Raw genomic sequence first — 19,848 nt, forward strand, 5'->3', positions numbered from 1 at the left:
AGGGACTAGAACAGATTTAGTTGAGCTAAATACAGCTTCAATATTTCTAGAACAAAGGCGTTAATGAGAATGCGCGCTACACCCTCCATATTAGCTCGGACGTGTCTATACTATAGTCTCGATGGTCTCCGCTCCTCTTGAGCATGGAGCTGAGCACTGTGGGATAAGGGCGGATTACATCAGGGAGGTTCCGGATTCCTGACAGCGGCCTGGGATTGAGTACCGACAAGCAGGAACAGCTCCATTCAACATTATTTATAACTTTACACTAAACAGAGGTAAGCGATCTCATTACACACACTGAAGAAGATTTCATATGTGCCATTCGTGCGGTCAGAATGCCGAGTCGCGGAGCTGACCGGATAGTTACATTAAATAAAAAACAGAAGGATACTTCTTTGGAAAAGTTAGCTGATTTAGAATACTTTGTTCCGAATCGGATTAAGTTGTGTGTTTTAAAACGAAACTGCAGATGCAGTTGTTTGTATTACTCGCATTGACTAAATTAGCAATAGTTTGACGGTACAAAAAAACCGATTGTAAATTATTGGAGGATTTAGTTTAGCCGTAGTGTAGTTCTTGTTGGGTGTGGGTATTTTTTTTTTAACAGGAAGTTCCCGTCTACCCCCTTTACTGAAATGCTGCCATTTGTCAAAGTGCTAAACAAGAACAACGTTTTCACAACACTGTGTGTACAGATATGCCTCAAGTGAGAGCCCGCTGCGCGTAGGATACTGTAGCGAATCAAAATGAAGTCACACTTCGCAAAAATGTTGCTGGCAGTAATTCGCTACCGTGCTTTGTAAAGTTTGAATTAGTTTGAGTGATAAGGGCGGGGCCCGGGCATTATTCCGATTTGACCAAAGTAGTGTATCATTTTGAAACTGTATATGAACACAAAAAAAAATCGAAAAACATATTTTCGTATGATTTCGGGGCATTACCGAGAAGTGTTTCGTAAGGGGTTAGTTAAAGCATTTTTAGTACTGACGTTCCCCAGCCTCTTTATGTTACCGGATGTTTATTTGTTTAAGCTCTGCAAACTGTTTTTCTGTTTTTTTTTTGTGTGTGTTGTTCAATAAAGCATTAAGGAAGCGCTCGAGTGTGTGTGAGACATTACAACGACATGGCTGTGCGCCACTATTGAAATATTCAACTGAGATTATTTAAAATTTTCTGGATGCTTCTAACAACTAACAAACTTACTCTGGCATCCTACCCATCTGATTGCAGTAAGAAGAAAAACAATATATTAACACTTTATTGAAATAATATCGGGGCCAGGCCGGAGTGTAACGATTCGTTGTGTATCGATGAATCGCGATACTTTCTTTAGCGATATGTCGCATTTTAAGAGAGGTGTCGATCGTTTGTATTGCAACACAAGACCAGTAGCACAACATAGCTTATTGTAGTTCACCCAATGGTTCTAGTCCATCATTAAATGATCATTTGGTCTTATTAATCGTCATAAAAGCAATCAGCGACCTCCCATCCCTGTTGATTCATTGAGATATTAGGCAGTCATGGGGCTGCCATGTGCAGACGCCCTGGAACAATTTCTAAAGTGGGGGTGCTGAAAGCATTGAACAAAACTGTACCCCCTGTATATGATGGCTGCCGCACCCCCAGCGCCCCTGGATTTGTGTATAAAATAAATGTTGACCACCTTTTGAATCAGGAAGCAACCAGCTGGGAGGCAGAAAAAACAGTGCGAGTGGGTAATGGGCTTCTGTAAACCACATGTAGCCTGTTTTTAGTCTGATTAAAGGCTGATTACATTGTACAAATGTTTAGCAAACCCCCCGCTTCAAGATCTGCGTTATTTAAAACTATTTAAAAATAATAATAATACATGTAAAGAGCTCCCATGTTTTTCTAGTTGGTCATTGAAATCATCTGACGCATAAGAGACACCGCGATTGGAAGAGAGTTCCAAGCAGCCAGCAGAAAACAACCGCTGTGTCTCCACTGAGGCGTCTTCAACCAGGCAATGCATTGGGGAAGCTAAAACAGTCCTCATTCCCTGTTACAAAATGCTTTCATTAGCAAGTCAACCACCACGAGCAGCATCTGAGCATCTTAAACCAAGCATTGTATTAGTGAAGCTGGCGAAGGATGGGGGAAGCTACAGGCAGTTTCTTAAATTATAACACCGTATCGTGTTACAGGGCAGCCCCGGGTTTTTTCAATCCTTGTTGGTGTGAAAAGGATGGTGTGTAAAGGTCAGACCTTTGGTGTTTGCTTTGAATTTTCCGCCTGAAAACGCGTATACCCTGGGATCACTCACCAAGCGTATCATTGCTTCAGTGAGGCGTTTTATTACTAGGAAAGGAGTCAGGACGGGCCGGCACCTTCATAATCAATCAGCCCTTTCCATCGCCAGCTGGGCTCAGCGTCATATCATTCCCTCAGAGAAGCTCAGCCTGTGATCAGAGACCCAGTTCCACAGTCCCAGCGTTTGCCCCTATGGGCATATCACAGCCTGTGTGCTCTTCCTCCTCACAGGTCCTGTCTCTTGGCTGTCGTCAGAATGTCTCAATCCGGAGAGAAAGGGAAGGTGGGTGAGGTACCTGATTTACTTGTATCAAATTATTTCTCTTACAGTCCACTCTGTAACAGATGCAGTCCACTCTGATACAGTCCACTCTGTTACTGATAAAGTCCACTCTGTAACAGATGCAGTCCACTCTGATACAGCCCACTCTGTTACTGATACAGTCCACTCTGTTACTGATGCAGTCCTCTCTGATAAAGTCCACTCTGTTACTGATGCAGTCCACTCCGATACAGTCCACTCTGTTACTGATGCAGTCCACTGATACAGTCCACTCTGATACAGTCCACTCTGTTACTGATGCAGTCCACTCTGATACAGTCCACTCTGTTACTGATGCAGTCCTCTCTGATAAAGTCCACTCTGTTACTGATACAGTCCACTCTGATACAGTCCACTCTGTTACTGATACAGTCCTCTCTGATACAGTCCACTGTGATACAGAAGTTTAGTTTTTTAAAGCTCATCAGTTGTTGCCTAGTAAAGTGTGCTGCTTTCTTCAGTTTCCAGAAGCTGCTGGGTATGTGGGCTTTGCTAACTTGCCCAACCAGGTACACAGAAAATCAGTCAAGAAAGGCTTCGAGTTCACCTTGATGGTAGTTGGTAAGTCCTGCTTTTTAGTGTCGTTGCTGCGGTTTATATTTCTTATTGCCCTCCCATATCTATAATGTTCTCTTTGCAATGATCTAAATGTGTTGTATGTAGCACTAAACATGCATACATGCATTTGTGGACGCTCCCGTCCACCCTGTAAGTAAATGAGCTTGTGTCCTTTTCCTCCTGACAGGCGAGTCGGGTCTAGGGAAATCCACCCTCATTAACAGCCTGTTCCTGACAGACCTGTACCCAGAGCGCTACATTCCCGGAGCTGCAGGTAAGCACGTTCCTGCTCCGCTCTTCCCATTGAAACTCGAGGGACTGTGTGTGCTTAGGGCAGGGGCGTCCAATCTCGGTCCTGGAGGCTCCATTCCGCTCCAGGGCTAAAATGAGATCATGAACTACTGCAGGGTCTGGATGGAGGTTTAATCGGTTCAATTAAACCATTTAGAACAGGGTTGGAACAAAGACCAGGAGTGGAAGGGACAACTTTGGCCGATGTAGACCGATGAAGATCCTTTGGCTGCTGTGTGCCACGACTCAAAACAAACAAACCCCATTCATGACATCAGCATTACCACGTTGAGTTTCTGCCGTGCTTTATTCTCAATAATGCCTGACCTGCTCCCCTCTCAGAATCCCCTTCCACTGCACTTCCCAGTGTAGCGGCTGGACGTGCTGTAAGGGGTTTACTGACTGGAGCTGGGGCGTCGCTTGTCTTTTCCAGAGAAGATCGAGCGGACGGTTCAGATTGAGGCGTCGACGGTGGAGATTGAGGAGAGGGGAGTGAAGCTGAGGCTCACTGTGGTCGACACGCCAGGCTACGGGGATGCGATCAACAGCCAGGACTGGTGAGTGTTGGAGCCGCCCGGCCCGTAACATCCACACGCGTGGAAATGAGCAATATCCAGACTGGAACCTGGTCAAATACAATGGGCCCTGGTGATTTCACGGTTAGGCCAGGCTGACTTTGAATTGTACATGTACAATGTTGTGTGCAGATCCTTAACCCTTTCATGCATGACGGCCTCACATGGAGGTGGATGAGCCCAATGGGAGAGATGAAAAATGTATTGAAACCACGGAAGCTGCGGTAGTTTCCTACTGGAAAGGGAGCAGGAGAGGGTTAAATATTTATTTAAAAGTGAAATTGCAAGAAGGAAGCCTGATGGAGAAGGGTCATGCTGGGCCCCTTACTTCAGAGCATCTGCTGACGGGACAGATTGTTCTTCCTGCAGTCCTCGAGGGGTGAATCGGCAGCCCCTGTCCCATGCGGAGTGTGAGGGGGCAGGAGAGCAGAGAGCCACTCTGAGCTCCCTCTCTGCAGCAGCGCTCCCAGCTTCCTGCCCTCGGTCTTCTGAGCTGCAGGGTTCCTAGGCAGGGCATTGTGTTGCACTCTCAGCTTCCTGCTGATTGCGTGTTTATTCCTTTGGGGCGAGTCCAACAGTCATACAGGGCAGTTATTTTGTTTCTTTGTCAAAACAAGAAGTCGCCCCCACCCCCCCACCCACCCCCATCCCGAAGTCACTGCTTATCCAAACTCATTTATCTGTTCTGAGCAATTTACTATAATTTTAGCATGTCAGTAATTTTAGGAAACGCGATTAAAAACGTATTAGTCACTGTTTTGTAATGAAGACCACTCCAAATTGTCAAATTAGTCTGTTGATTTTCCACGTCAGAGATACTTGAGATTCCCCACAGGCTACAGTCGGGACCCCAAGTTAGTATTTTATGCAGCAGAAGCTGGTTGACATTGTATATATAAAGAGTCAATACCATGATGCCCGATGGGTTAAATAGACAGCAATTTTAGATCATTACATCATTAACTAATAGAATAAATTACATCACAAGCACATTCATAGATTTAAATAGAAATAAATGTGTAGTTGCCATGGCATCAAAATCCTAGAAGTATTGTTTGTTTTCAAACACACTTTCCCTTGACAAAGGCTATATATATATGTGTATATAAAAATGTAAAAGCCCTGATGGACGCTACACTTTCAGTGGAACAAGTTCCAGATTGTAGTGTGATCTTCCCTGTTACATGCCTGTCTGCCTCTGCCAGCTGTGACGCTGGCCGTGCTGGTGTGAGTGCGTGCGTATGGTGTGTGTGTGTGTGTGTGTGTGTGTGTGTGTGTGTGTGTAGATATTAGTGAAGCCACCTATTAGGTTCATTACTAGGGAACACACACATCGTAGTCTTCATGTGTAATAACAGCTTCTCGAAAGAGGATTTAGAAACTCCAAATTACTACCGGTCTGTCTAGACATGCAGCAGCCAGTTATTTGGTGTCTGCTTGTAAGGTTTTCTAATCTCGTGCTACTGATTTTTTTCACAGATTAAGAGTTAGACTCCATTCCTTTACATGTGATTTATAATTATCATTTGCTGAGTTGTTGTTCTCAGTGGGGTGAGGTGATCCAAGTGTTGATTACAAATCGGGATTTTCCTCTCAGCTAAAGAAATGTGTCTTTAGACTTTCATTTCATTTTTTTTTAATTCCCAAGGCTGGTATTTCTTCCCAGCTTTCTTTGACTGGCTTTGAGCTGGTTTGGAGCTGGCCACGTTGTGTGACCATGTGTCTGTGCTTCGAGAGAAATCATTTGGCACTCTGACTTTTCAGCTGTGTTGGATCCTCCCGTTTTGTTACCTGAGGGCCATCGATAGTGTCAGGTGATTCCTCTGGGATCAGGAATTGCACCCACTTGGTCTAACATGGCCTTCTCCAACACAAGTGGAGCAGTGAGTGATGTAGAGGACCCTGCATTGCACACACCATCATAAGAACACACTTTGAGTGCTAGTTCTGCTTGTATTGTTTCTCCGTGTAGCCTCGCTGTTTCTTCCATTGCAGCTTCAAAACCATTATCCAGTACATTGATAACCAGTTTGAGCGCTACCTCCACGATGAGAGCGGGCTGAACCGAAGACACATCGTGGACAACCGAGTCCACTGCTGCTTCTACTTCATCTCCCCCTTCGGACACGGGTAAGAACCAGGGCTCCTAGGAGACACAGCGGGTGGGAGAGGGATTTGCTGGTATCCCCAGTCCACCTTAGGTTTGCTGTGGAAACTCAGTTTTGTTTGTGGTGGGTGAGAGAGAATGAGGATTACAGATCAGCCTTGGAGGTTTTGAGAACCAGTGGCAAGGGGAAGTAAATACATATCTAAATCTCTTTTTGTATTCAAGGTTTCTGCTAGGGGCAGATAGTGACTCATCCCCAGGCTCTGTCTGTGTCTCTCTCTGTAGCCTCAAGCCCCTGGATGTTGAATTCATGAAGGCGATCCACAGTAAGGTGAACATTGTTCCTGTGATTGCCAAGGCAGATACCCTGACCCTGAAAGAAAGGGACCGGCTCAAGAGAAGGGTGAGTGTGTTGAACTCGCCTGGGTAGAACGACAACCTCATTTACTTCTTACAGCCGGGGGGGAGCTCCACGAGATGCAACGTGAACCGATCTGAATCTGAGGCTGTTCCCAGTCGCTCAGTCCAGAACGAGAGGGAGGCAGAAGGGAAATGCAATGGTAACGAAACGAGAAGAGACATGCAATATACATATGTACCGGTATGCATTGTTTCTGAACACCCCTGTATGGAAATAATTAATTACAGGTGGGGTTGAGGGTCAGTCTCTTTTTAAGCTGAGGGAACATGAAGCTTGAGACTGGGTTTGAGCACACTGCATGGCACACCAGCGGAGACTAGGGGTTTGATACAGTAAAGTTACCTCAAACTAGTTCTCCCGGTCTCCTAGAACCAGGTTTCAAGCCTTTGTTGCTCTACCTATATTTTTTTTAGTTTACAGCACTGTTTCAATCCAGCTGCTTCCTCCAAGCCCCCTGTCCTCCAGGTGTTTGTTTTTATGCAGAGCGGGGGCCCGGACAATCCGACCCCCCCCCCTCGACAGCATGGCCAGGTTCCAGACTCCTCCTTTCATCTCCCTGCATGCTAACAAAGGGCTCTGGAACTTAAAAGTGTGCTTCTGTATCGGAACAAAACCAAATAAATAATTAGCCACTGGACGAGACGAGATTGTGCAAATCGGATTTCCTGACAGCGTGACTTCATTTCTCCCACATTGAACTTCAGAGGGATTGGTACTAACCGGGTTTGCTTGGGTTAGTTTTGTTTCTTTTTCTTTTCTCATGAAACAGATCTTTATTGAAACAATATTCAATGTGAAAGACTTTAAAGGGCAAGGTGTTTATCAAACCCGTGGGACGCAGGCACGCACATCCACCAGAGACACACAGCCATGAGACCTCTATACCGCCACGGATTTAAAAAGCTTATTTAATTACAATAAAAATTACATTAAAAGTACCTTGTATTAGATTGAAATTGGTGCATCGAAAAATGTGCAAATACAAGTTGGCATGGAGGTGCAGATTGTTTATAAATGAATAATGATAATTCATATTGTGTTTGTGTAACAGGTGCATTCAAGGTCCAAACTGTTCTCTCTGGTGGCGTGGGGATAGGTATTGTGATATAAAGGATTGCTGGGATGGAGTTAATATACAAAACAAGTTGAATCTCTGGTTCATATGTTGGCAAGTGAAATGCAGTTCTAGTTCAACAGCAAGATCACATTGGGCTTGCCTCTAATAACACCCTCCCCCATGCGTTCTATGGGAATGGACAGCAACATTAATTGCCCTTTTATTATGAAAATGGTTTGGGAAATACATTTCTATAAAGACAGGAAGCTATAAAATCTTATCAGCAGAGTCAGGCGCTGGGTCAGTTCTTCACAGCCGTCTTTGGTTCTGCACGCGGTTTGTCTGGCTGTGTGTTTCTGAAGGGCAAGCGAAGGTTCAGGGTAACCCTTTAGCATGTGAAAAGCCAGGCGTCAAAAACATTCTTGAGCTGTTCTTTTGCGACACTCGGTTCACTTGTGAGTTACACCACGCTTCAAAGCGAGTTGGAATCAGCGCTGCTTGTCCTCACCTTCAGCAGACTGAGATCAACCCGCTTTGACGTGTGAAGAGATTTATAAATGGGGAACTGTACAGAAGCGTGATGCGTACTGGCAGCACCAGTTTGAGACTGGGAAAAGGCAGCCTTATTTTGAGTCTGATTTCTATGAGGCATGACGTGACTTTTCCGTCCTGGCTCAAAAGGATCAAGACGCTGATCTGTGGAAAGCTCTTTAAGGCCTGTTTAATAAAGCACTCTGAATTCTGATTGCCTGGAATCCTAGCGATGTCCTGGAGAGGATGCGTCTCCTAAAGGCTCGTCCTCAGATAAGGTTTTGCTCCTCTTGCTTCCCAGTGGACTTTCCCAAATGTTTTGTGTAAACTTCTAGCTAATTCCCATAGTATTGTCGCAAACATCCTGCAATTTACAAGCAGTTATCAGGAAATCTTCTTTTACTGAAAATGGCTCGATTACACTGCTTACATCAACACCTAACTGCAGAGTTCCTGTACCGTCACTCTAGGGGACGTGGAAATCGTTTTTTGGTCGGAGCTGGCACAATATTGGACATCATCCCTTGCAGAACATCCCAAGCGCATTTGCTTGTATAAAAAAGTGAAACTGTTTTGAACTGTTAGCAAGTTTCGAATCAACTTGCTTAATCCCACTTCAAGTATAACCTCTGTGTTCCCCTCTTTCGTGCAGCGCTGTCCTTTTGCTGAGTTGCATGCTGGGTGCTCCTTATTCACTGTGGTGCTCTAGAGGGGGGACCTTTTGAATGCTGTGAATTTTGCCATCTATTTGACCATTTCCCAATGAATGCTGCTTCTAAACACACACAGCCAGGCATGAACCTGAGAGTCCAGTAAAGGAAACTGCGTTCTTAACGGCATCTCTAGTCCACATTGTTCAAATTTTATTTTATTTTTTTTTCCACAAGGGAACTGATGTTCGGATTTCTTGGTTTTTCGTGGGAAGGTTAATGCTGAGAAATACTGTGCTGTACACAAGCCCCCCAGGACCGCGGTGGAGCAGTAGCTCTGTATTGTGAGCCCAGCGCAGAATGAGGCTCGCTTTCCTGTGTGTTTTGCATTGCTGCAGGAAGAGCTGTAATATTTCATTCTCTAGCGCTGCTTGTCTGGGGCTTTTTCCCGTCATTGTTTGGCTCCTGTTTATTCCTGAGGACCTTGTCAGGTCTGATGGATTTTCTTGTGTGAACAGAGTGCAGTGAGCAGCGGGGCTGAGGTTGCAGCAGCGGGACTGGATTCGGAACACTTTCCCTGCAGTCAGTTACACATGACGGATGGGGTGCTTTTGTTTCCATAACAAATCGCAATTAAATGTCCCTGCGCGTGACCCAGGGCTCGGAGGTTTATGCCCTATGTTTATTTTTCTTGGTTTGTTTTGTTGGTGGGGTGGTTTTTAGCTGTACAAAAAGTTCTGGATTGTTCATAGAAAAATAAAATGTTCCTGTACATTAACGAGCACACTGATGTATGTGAGAGCCAGACTGTATCTGGAGGGTTATTGTCTGATCTGTTCACTCCAGAGTGAAGGGAATGCTGGGTTATATGGACTGGTGCCAGGGATAGACTTTGAACCTGTTGAACTATAGTTTCTTCAGACCCCAACTCTAACCAGTGCTCTCACATAGAGAGAAGGGGGGGGGGGGGGGTCCTCATAATAGCTTATTATTATTATTATTATTATTATTATTATTATTATTATTATTATTATTATTATTATTATTATTATTCATTTCTTAGCAGACGCCCTTATCCGGGGCGACTTACAATTGTTACAAGATATCACATTAGTTTTACATACAATTACATTATTTTTTACACATTATTTTTACGGACAATTACCCATTTTTACTGTTGGTTTTTTACTGGAGCAATCTAGGTAAAGTACCTTGCTCAAGGGTACAGCAGCAGTGTCCCCCACCTGGGACTGAACCCACGACCCTCCGGTCAAGAGTGCACACTGCTGCCCCTGTAATAATACACAGTACAGAAAAATATTTGCATAAAATTGAGTGTGCAAACCACAACCCCTATAGGAGGCAGAGACTGTATGATAATTCAGGTGAGGATTGGTGCAACATCAAGACAGTTCTCGTGTTCACAGTGTAGAGTGTGACAGACAGACAGACACACAATCAGTGCACGAGGGTCCCAGTGTAGAATGTGACATACAGACAGACACAATCAGTGCACGCGTGTCCCTGCTTCTTTAAACAAGGACCTTGCACACACTGCTCCAGAATAAGTCGAGTGTTTCTGAAGTGAATATCGTGTCCAGGTGAAGTTGTGTCTGAGGTGACACCTCTTTAGCATCGCTGCCCTGCAGTGTTCCCCGTTCGTTCAGCGCTTGCCTCTTTTTATCCACAATTAAGCTCCTGTCCGTGGCTGCTGTGTTCAGAAAGCAGGCTGTTCTTTTTCAATAACAGAGTACAGCTGGATGTTCCTGTTGAGGCTTGCAGGTGCTGTAGGATGTCACTGGAAGGTACAGACTCCTCTGGATTGAAATGAGTGTTTGTTTCTGTGTCGTTCACCGGCTCTCGTTTATCAGGGAGGCCTGCAGTTTTCTGAAGGCTGGCCGGAGGGATGGAGAATGCTGCTAAAGCAAGGAAGCCCAGCGTCTCCTGAGAGCAGCACACAGCTGTTAATGGCTTCCTTTCTAAAGTTCGTATTGTTCAGTGTTCTCAAATACGCTCAGGACTCTTAAGCAAAAGCTGTGTCCTGTGGAAATTGATCAGTCGATTTGGAGTGACGTGTTTAAAGGTCTATGTTCAGATAGCGATGAGGCAGGACAGCAGATCATGCAGCCGACCTGAAGGAAGGTGTCAGCTGGGTCACATAGCTGTTTGAGAGAGAATAAAAGAAAGTCTCCCTGCATGTTTTATTTTTAATAAGCAGAGTGCGTGCTTCACATGACATGCAACCAACATAGAATCAGAATGGGGTGTTTTTTTTTTTGCATTCTGTGTGTTTTTTTGATTTCGGTCAGGCTTTATTGACCTTTACCAAGTTTTCAGAAGCCTGGTTTGGGAGTGGGGGTGTCTTTTCGCTGCCTATTGTCCTGAGACCGCAGTGGAAACATGAACGTGACCCTGCTCAGACTGTCCTGGTTATTTTAACTTTTAAAACAATAAATAGAAGGTTTCAGCTTTTCTTTGAAGTGATCCTTAAAATAACAGGTTCCCCGGAGAGGACTGGCGACTGCATTTGAACGTCGTCGTTAGAATATTCTCCAGTGCAGCCCATTGCAGAGGCACAGTAACGTGGAACTGCATCGCGGGTCAGCCATGCGATGTGCAGCACAAAAGCACACTGGGGATCACCAGCCTCCGAACCTCTGGACCGTTTATTCAACAAGTCGAATTGTAGGGGTTTGGGAATGGCAGAAGTCAGTTCGGCAACAGCATCCGTTCCGTTCATGCAGGACGGTTCCAGTCTGAATGTGTGCGTGTGTTTCCACCAGAGACTCCCAAACCCGTGTCACATGTGACCTGAGCTGGTTTCAAACCAGGGACCTTGGAGGAGAAGTGAATGAGAACACTGCCTCTTCTAGCTCCTGTAACCTGATTGGGTGTTTTTGTTTTTGTTTTTTTTTATGGAGTTTAAAGATAAATGAATAACGTATTGAAGAGGATGGGGAGAGGGCGGGATGAAATTGTCCGTTGTGTTGATCCGTCGCCGTGGTGACGGTAAACTCCTGCATGCCCACCCTGTGAATCGGTCGGACCGGCAGGCAGTGTTTCTGTTTAATTACATTGTACCCTGGAGCTGTGCCAGTCCGGGGCAGGGCTGGTCCCCACTCCCCACTGAGGGGAGCCAGGCAGGAATGTGTGTGGGGGGGGGGGGGGATTAGTATTAAACACACCAGTGTTTAATACCCCATAAACAGACACAGACTTTGAACCATTTTTAAACAGATTATCCCGAATCCCAGTGATCCGCGTTAAAGAAAACAGAAAACTTTTTTTTTTTTTATTCCTTATCTTTGTTTTGATCCCCAGATGTACACAGTTGCTGTCACTGTTAGTTTTAGTTTCAGATTTAGTTTATTTGAAAGTTTACCCGTGAGTTTTGCAGAACAGGGAGGGAGGGGGGGGGGGGGGGGGGGGCGGTCTGGCACAAGATAAACACAAACGGTCTTACTTCATACATCAATACGAAGGATTGCAGATGCACAGCGGCACAGGGCTCTGAACAGAGAGAAATGTCAAAGAACTGATTTGAAATAGTTTGTGTCTTCTAGATGTTTATGTACGGACACACGCAAGGTTAGCTGCTGGTCTTCCATGCTGCTAAATCACTCTGCTGTGTTGTTATCCTCTCCAGACCTGCGTGCAGTTCAAGTGTAGAGCTTGCATTTCCACACCAATGAATGGCTTTGGATTAAGAAAGCGTTCAAACTGGAGCTTCCAGAGCCTTGGTTTGTCCAGTTAACTGAAACAGGCAAAAGATTAGTCTCTGCTTTCTCTCGTCTCTCAGACACTAAATTAAGAGAGAAAGAGAGAAACAGGGACAGTGTGACCTGTAAGAGTTAAGCCTTCTCAATCTCAATTCTAAAATCCACCTCTAGCTACCCTATATAGGAAATTATATGTTTCTTATTTTAAACGCAGCCTTACAGTGCAGCAAAACATGCCTAGGCACATGCAAGCTAGGATTACATGTAACAGCGTTTAATAATGCAGCAAAATCCGCCTTCACAGAATGAATTCCCTTTACCTGCCTCGTTCAGCATCCACGGTTTATAGAAGTATCCCTGGTGCACACGTACAGTGTCGTGCTTTTACTATTTGCAGGGCTTGCTGAGGCTGCGTTCCTGTTTTCACACTGTCCTGCACTTTCACTGAGTTACTGATCAGGTGTTGAGTTTGTGGCTCTTTATCGAAAGCGCAGAACAATGCAGGGTACACTCCTGGCTGGATGGATGGCAGAAAGGGGTCTGGGTAGCAGAGCAAATATTATTGTAATGCTGTCACTTTAATTGTGTCATGATTATATTAGAGTTCAGTCTGTCTTTTTAAAAAGTTTGCGATGTATTGGTTTGCACAAAAAAAAAGGGAGGAAGGAAAACAGGAAGCTTTTTTATAGATGTGTTCTATCTTAAGAATTTCCTGTAAAACAGTTTTAAAAAAAATCATTTTAAAAAGCATGGTTCACCCTACAGTACCCCATTCCGTTATTCTATGGTTTACCCTTTTGTTAACTCTGCAGTCCTGTTGAAGCATGAAATCCAGTGGAAGACGTGAATGCAATCAAACTGCAGAGCAGCCATGCGAATCCACAGGAGGGTTTGTTATTCACGGGATTGTTTGTGAAATGGAATGCATTTTTGGGCTCTGAAATGATTGACGTGAAGACCACTGTATATTTGACATCAGTAATCTGTCATGCCTTCAGTAAAGGACTGTTTTGTTTTTCTGACATCATTCTGGTGCTTAATTACAGGGAGGGACCGGATGAAGTAACTTCACTCCCACCAGTCTCCTCATGTCTGAAGGGACAGCTGTTTCTCATCCTTCATTTCAAAACACAGAATCGCGTTCTTTTATAGCTAATTTTGCTTCAAATTAAGAAACGTAGTACTGCCCAGTGACCTAGACTGTCTCGCAGTGTGAGTTTATTTTCTCTGGACAGCACTCTGTAATGAACCCGGGACAGACGCTGTCCACAGTTTATTTTCCCATTGGGATGGCCATTCCATGCCAGGAGGCAGGAGAGGCTTGCTCCCCTCGCTCTGCTCCCCGCTTGTGTTATTTGGAATTGCTTGTGGTGGAAAGCAGCTGTGGTAATGGGCTGCAGAATGGTTTATACCTGTGCTATTCGGCAGGTTTGAAAAGTCTCTCCGCTGCCGTTTCAGATCCTGGATGAGATTGCTCAGCAGGGGATCCGGATCTACCAGCTCCCGGACGCAGACTCGGACGAGGATGAGGAGTTCAAGGAGCAGACCCGAGTCCTGAAGGTGAGAGAAGCCGTTGCAGGAGCGGGGAGGGAACTGCACTTTGATTCCGTGTGCAGTTGAGCACCCGAGGGTTCGGTTCAGTTCTTCTAAACCGTGCTGGATCTGAACTGGGACTCGCTGTGCAGCTCAGGAGCTGACACACAAAGCAAATCCCTCTCTCCACGCTGCAGTCATGTATACAGCTCCAGAAAAGATCACTGCACCCTAATGCCTGTTAGTGTTGATCATTCATCCTTCTGTGAAGTTACCTCCTGCAGTGTTTAGATCTCTCACTGTTTCAGATCAGTCAGGGAGATCTCCCTGCAGTTTGGTGGGGTGGGTGAGTGGAGCTCTGTGCTTGATCTTACTTCACAGGTGCTGTACAGTGCTGGGTCTGTGCATCACAGCAGCCTGTTTCAGATCTCCCTGCACAGTAAGAGATGAGTTTGGGGGGTTAGGGGTGGAGCTCTGTGCTTGATCTTACTCCACAGGTGCTGTACAGTACTGGGTCTGTGCATCACAACAGCCTGTTTTTTTTTACACAGGCCAGCATCCCCTTCGCTGTGATTGGATCGAACCAGCTGATCGAGGTGAAAGGGAAGAAGATCAGAGGTCGCCTGTACCCCTGGGGTGTGGTGGAGGTGGAGAACCCCGAGCACAACGACTTCCTCAAACTGCGTACCATGCTTGTGTGAGTCACCGGACACCCCCTGTACCCCAATACCCCCCGCACCCCGTCACATTAGAAGATACACAAGCAGTACTATTGAATAACAGTTTACACAGGAAGTATTTTATTGGTACTGAGGAAGTTACACGCTCGCCATCAATCAATAATATAAACACACTTATCATTTTACTTTAACATTACAAACACTTGTGTAGCAATAATACAAACCAAAAAAATATATAAATATTAGTTTTTCTCCAATATAAATATTAGTTTTTCTCCAATATAAATATTAGTTTATCTCCAATATGAATATTAGTTGATCTCGAGTTAGTCTTTGTCATCTTGTGTTCTGAGTTTGAGCTGCTTGAGCTGAAAGGAAGGTCAGTGAGGAGTAAGGTTGTAGAGTTTAAGACTCTTTATGGGAAACAGAAAAGTGACAATTACAAGAAACACAGGCTTCCTGCTCCCCACGAAACTGCTCAATTCCTGGTAATCATCGTGAAAATAGAAAGTAAATGATCCTTTGCCGTTAGTAACTGGAAACAATACCATAAGCTATTAGCATGAACAATCCTTTACCAGAACCGCACTGTGCGCGTGCCAAAGAGGAGCAGTAGAAATCCTTTTGCATTTTGTATTTCTCAATAACAATTTGTATGTAAGCCTAGATGGCTATGGCATTGACTGGTTTCAGTCAGGGTTTGTGAAACCAGCCGTTTCTCTCTGTTTTGGATAATCCTTGCATAAACCTCATTACAGGGAAGGTTTGTTGCTCGCTTTGTGTCCAGGAATTTATTCTGTTAAGCACTAAAATTTCCCTTGTCATCGCACAACTTTATTCCTGTGTTTGTGTGCGCTCCCAGTCTGTGTGGCGTTTGGTGTCTGAGCACAGATCGCCACCTTGTGGAATAAAAGAGGAAATACCTCCGCTGCTGAACAGTAAAAAAAACATGTGCAATGTTTATAGTGGTGTAAATTAAAGTTGCTGTTTGTTAGTTAACAGAACAGTATTAATACAGGCAGGGAGAGCCAGTGAAGCCTGGTGAGCGTACAGGACTGTGCTTCATTGACAGTTCTGCACTGGTGTGTGAATCAAGGGCATGCCTGATCAGCTGGAAGGGCAGGGAGGTTGATTATGTGTTTTCTCTTCCCAGCACACACATGCAGGACCTGCAGGAGGTGACCCAGGATCTGCACTACGAGAACTTCCGCTCGGAGCGTCTGAAGAGGCCCGGCCGGTCCACGGGGTGGGTACTGCCCTGCGGAGCCCGTTCCTTCTCTAGTACCCCTTTACCACTGGTGGGCCCCAGGCCCTAGGCCCTCACGGTACGGGTGGTTTTCCACTGGCTATTTGTCGAGCCAAGAACCAAACCGTGAAACTCCAGCCTCATATCTGCATCTGGCTCGAAGCCAGGCAGGGCTGGGGAGCGTCCCCAGCACGACTCGGTTATACAGTGGCAAAGAGGTATTAAATCACACTGCTCTCTGGCTGTCAGACTGTGTGCTGGTGATGTAAGTGTTGTGCTCTGTGTCTCCCCCTACAGGGCAGTGGAGGAGGAAGGGGTCGACAAGGACAGGATCCTGATGCAGAAGGAGGCCGAGGTGAGATTTTGGGATTCCTGTAAAAGCAGCATATGGGACCAGCGTGAATATTTAAGCAGCGCCTCAGTGTAACCCCACCCCACCCCTGCATGGTCTTAAAAACTCTAATTGTTGCTTCCTTTTTCAAATGGACCTGCTGAATGGAGAGCGATGACTGGCTGCTTAGTGTGAACTGTGAATGTTGTTTAAAACACTTCTCATAGAACTGGGATATTGAAGCTTGTTTTTTGTACAGCTGCGATCGCCCTGCATTGCTTTATGATAGCAGCATAGTTTGGATCATAGGTCAATTCGTGTTCTCAGTGGTCAGATCAGCAAGTCTTTTGTAGCTAAAACTTGCTAATGTTAATTTAAATATTATAATGGACTATTTTTACAATATACATTTCTTCAGAACAGAGACACATTTTGCACTGGTTCAGAGGTTTAGCATCCTGTTCATTTTGTTTTTTTAAACCGCTTCTTCGTATTAAACTGAAAGAATGTTTTTGGTGCCTTTGTAGTGTTAGACTTTATAGTGCCATTTCCATTTCTCACCACTGGAGGGCGCTCGTGTTCATTCTCTAATTCCACAGAATTCCAGCAAAGCCCTAACACCCAGCACCTGGAGCAATCTCAAAACCGAAACCAAAACATAAAAAAGTACCCCGTGTTCCTCGTCCCGTGAAACGGATGCCTCTGATCTGTCACGAGGGATGAGGAAACCGGATGTTTTAAAGATGCTGCGTGATTCACACTAATTGCAGAGCCGTTGGATGTGACTGCAGTGGATTTGTCATATCCTACAAATCAGGTTTCATTGTTTAGTCGTGCAGCTGGATATTTCTTTCAGCTCTTTCGTTTTCTATTTCCTCCGTCACCCCGGGTTTCTCTTAGTTTGAGTGCGGATTGAACCGTCCTGTTTTAAATCAGTCGTTGCTGTTGAGCCAAAGTGTTGGGGTCCTTTACAATGAGCCTTTTTAAAACTTTTAAAAACTTTTAAAAAGGCAAAGATTCATTTTCCTGGGCGTGTCTAACCTCCGAATCACAAGATCCATTTGCAAAGAGACTTTTTAAAACTGCCAGCTCAGATTACACAGATTACACACTGTGTAACGGCATTACCCATACACCCATAACCACGTAATCTTGCTGTGGTATAATATCTTAAGCAAAACTTGTATGATGAATATTGCACCATCCCTGGTTCATTGTTGTGTTACAGATGACAGAAAATGATCGTGTATGCAAACAGTGTAGTGGTATAGAGATCGATGTAGGTCACATGATAATATGACTATAATGTTAAGATTGTCCATGCATTGAAAGCTTCTAGTTTTATTATAGATTATGTGTGGGAGCCTTTTATTCACACGTGCAGCATGAAAGCATTAGCTGGCAGGCTGCAGTGTGTCTCTGAGTGTGCTCCGCGGGGGTGCTTGTAATGCTGCAGTGTACATGAAGATCACAGAGTCCACAGAGAGCGATGCTGCTGCTTGGACAGTATGAGCAAACCCTTTGAAAGGTGAGCGCTGGCCTGACTCTTGGGCTCCACGCGGAGCCCCTCTGTATTAACCCTGCGTGTGCTGTGTTTGTGTTTCCCAGCTGCGCAGGATGCAGGAGATGATTTACCAGATGCAGGCTCAGATGAGAATGAAGCCCGCGGACGAGTGAGGAGCCGCCTGGCGCCACGGCCCCCTGCATGATCAAACAGGTAGGGCAAGCTGGGGTGAGCTGTGCGCTTTGTTACAACTGAAGTGCCTTCAACCCAGCCACCAGCATTCACTGTGCATTTGCATTTACCACTGTGCTCCGCAAACGCCTGTGTGACTGGCCCTGATACTCAGTGTTTGCATTGGTAACCCTAAGGTGAATTTAATAATGCTGTGATGGGATCACCCCCTCCCCTCCCCTCTCCAGGGTGCCTGCTCATTCACACAGTAGGAGGATATTCTCTGCCTGTTTCGTTCTTCACTTATGTCTCTCATCTCAACCCTGTTCATTTCAACAGCAAGCAGGACCTCTTACGAGTCATTTGTTTCAGTTGTAATGCTTGTCTTGTGCACCAGATGGTGCACATTGACCAAAAAAAACCCTGTGTGAAATGAAATGCCCAGAGAAACACAGTGGGTTGTGCTCTGGCAGTCAAATACAGCTTTGCAAGTGCAATTGGTCTGTTTATAATTGTCGTACTGTGCATCACGATTCTCTCCAGACAATAACTTGCTCTGCGTGAATGTGTGCAAGTTACTTGTTGCACAAGTCAGAGCCACTCTGCTCCAAAGCTGCTGTTCCTACAGACCTCAAACAGTTGTCCTTGGTTGCCTTTGACAGTTAAAGTGAGATTCATTACTGCTTGGGTAACTCCTGTGATGAGTCCCTTGCAGATTTAAAAGGAGCCTGACAGTTTGCTCAGATTGCTGGCATGCAGTCATGTCAGGAGAGCAGTGCAGTGGGAGGCAGGGGGATCTCCACAGACCCCGTGCTCGCTCTGTCTCTCACACTCTGCGGTTCTAAAGAGCATTCTGCATATAACACCGCCTTGCCCTCTGCCTTGCAGGAGGGGCGCCACCTCCATCAAGCAATCAGGAAGCACTATATTGAGATGAGAAGGAGACGGAGAGGAGCAGTGAACAGGGCAGCCTCCAGCGTCCAGAGTCCCAGTCCTGCACCGTGTCCCCGACTCATCCTGCTGTTAGATATTAGTGCTGTGCTGGGGAGGGGGTTTCTAGGGTACATTTATATAATCTCCTATCATGTTAATGCATTAAGTGCCTACTTCTATGTTTTTAAACAATGCAGACCAATCCATTGTGTGCCAGCTTTGACTATATACAGTATTTAGCTCTTTCTGTATCTTGCCTTCACTATTACTATGACACTTCCTTATTCATTATTCTAATAGCATGTCGGGGTAACAGCGCTACACTCATTCCACTCAGTAGCGTCACGATGACTGTTTAATTTATCATTTAAAATAACTGTTGCTGTTTTATTATGCATGTGAAGTACTGTAGCGTGTATTCAAACACTTTCATAATCTTGTATTGGATAGATAGCCTTGTCAGTAATGCGTGCGCGCGCACACACGTCAGTACACTACACACACACACACACACACACACACATCAGTACACTACACACACACACACGTCAGTACACTACACACAGTGATTGTCATTGTAACGAGTGCCTCTAGACTTGTAATGTCCGTGTTGTTAGGATGTCAGGATTCTCTTGGCTCACAGTAAAGACGCAGGCTTGACAATCAGCTTCTGGTCTGGAGCACAGCTCTGGTGCTGGTAATCTGGGCACAGGGTTTGCATGCAGGAGGAGATCCAGGTGGTTCTCAGGAACACCTGAAAGCTGGACGTGTGCGTGCGTTAACAGGGGCGGCTCTTCTTGTGTGCATCGTGTGTGACGACCAGGGGCGGCCTCAAATCCTGCTCTTCAATTCCTTTTTAAAAGAATCTCCAGTTCCCTTTTAATCGATTCCAACGCCTCGTTGATCAAAATTGCAATCGACAGCATTCTGCTGAAAGGAGCT

General features: G+C 45.3%; 1 protein-coding gene across 2 annotated transcripts; it reads left to right on the forward strand.

The window, feature by feature from the left end:
* The first annotated feature begins 134 nt into the window (after positions 1-134).
* On the forward strand, positions 135-19,427 carry LOC117428048 (septin-2). Of its 2 annotated transcripts, none has more exons than XM_058994213.1 (13): positions 135-278; positions 2,509-2,569; positions 3,061-3,160; positions 3,345-3,431; positions 3,882-4,005; positions 6,019-6,153; positions 6,416-6,533; positions 13,967-14,068; positions 14,593-14,738; positions 15,875-15,967; positions 16,265-16,322; positions 17,907-18,015; positions 18,862-19,427. In XM_058994213.1, the coding sequence occupies exons 2-12, from the start codon at positions 2,534-2,536 to the stop codon at positions 17,973-17,975; spliced, it is 1,068 nt and encodes a 355-aa protein (XP_058850196.1). In that variant the 5' UTR covers positions 135-278; positions 2,509-2,533; the 3' UTR covers positions 17,976-18,015; positions 18,862-19,427. The 2 variants fall into 2 exon arrangements, with proteins under 2 accessions (XP_058850196.1, XP_034781370.1); XM_034925479.2 differs by having other exon boundaries at positions 136-278; positions 2,509-2,560.
* The last annotated feature ends 421 nt before the right edge of the window (positions 19,428-19,848 follow it).

This window comes from Acipenser ruthenus, chromosome 21, assembly GCF_902713425.1.
Source record: "Acipenser ruthenus chromosome 21, fAciRut3.2 maternal haplotype, whole genome shotgun sequence".
NCBI lineage: Eukaryota > Metazoa > Chordata > Actinopteri > Acipenseriformes > Acipenseridae > Acipenser > Acipenser ruthenus.

What these genes read in the sequence shown, in the direction of transcription:
- LOC117428048 (XM_058994213.1), top strand. Translation starts at nt 2,534, where the DNA reads ATGTCTCAATCCGGAGAGAAAGGGAAGGTGGGTGAG. An exon ending in GTTCACCTTGATGGTAGTTG is followed by an intron (nt 3,161 to 3,344) that starts GTAAGTCCTGCT and finishes TCCTCCTGACAG; the next exon opens with GCGAGTCGGGTCTAGGGAAA. An exon ending in GGGACCGGCTCAAGAGAAGG is followed by an intron (nt 6,534 to 13,966) that starts GTGAGTGTGTTG and finishes CTGCCGTTTCAG; the next exon opens with ATCCTGGATGAGATTGCTCA.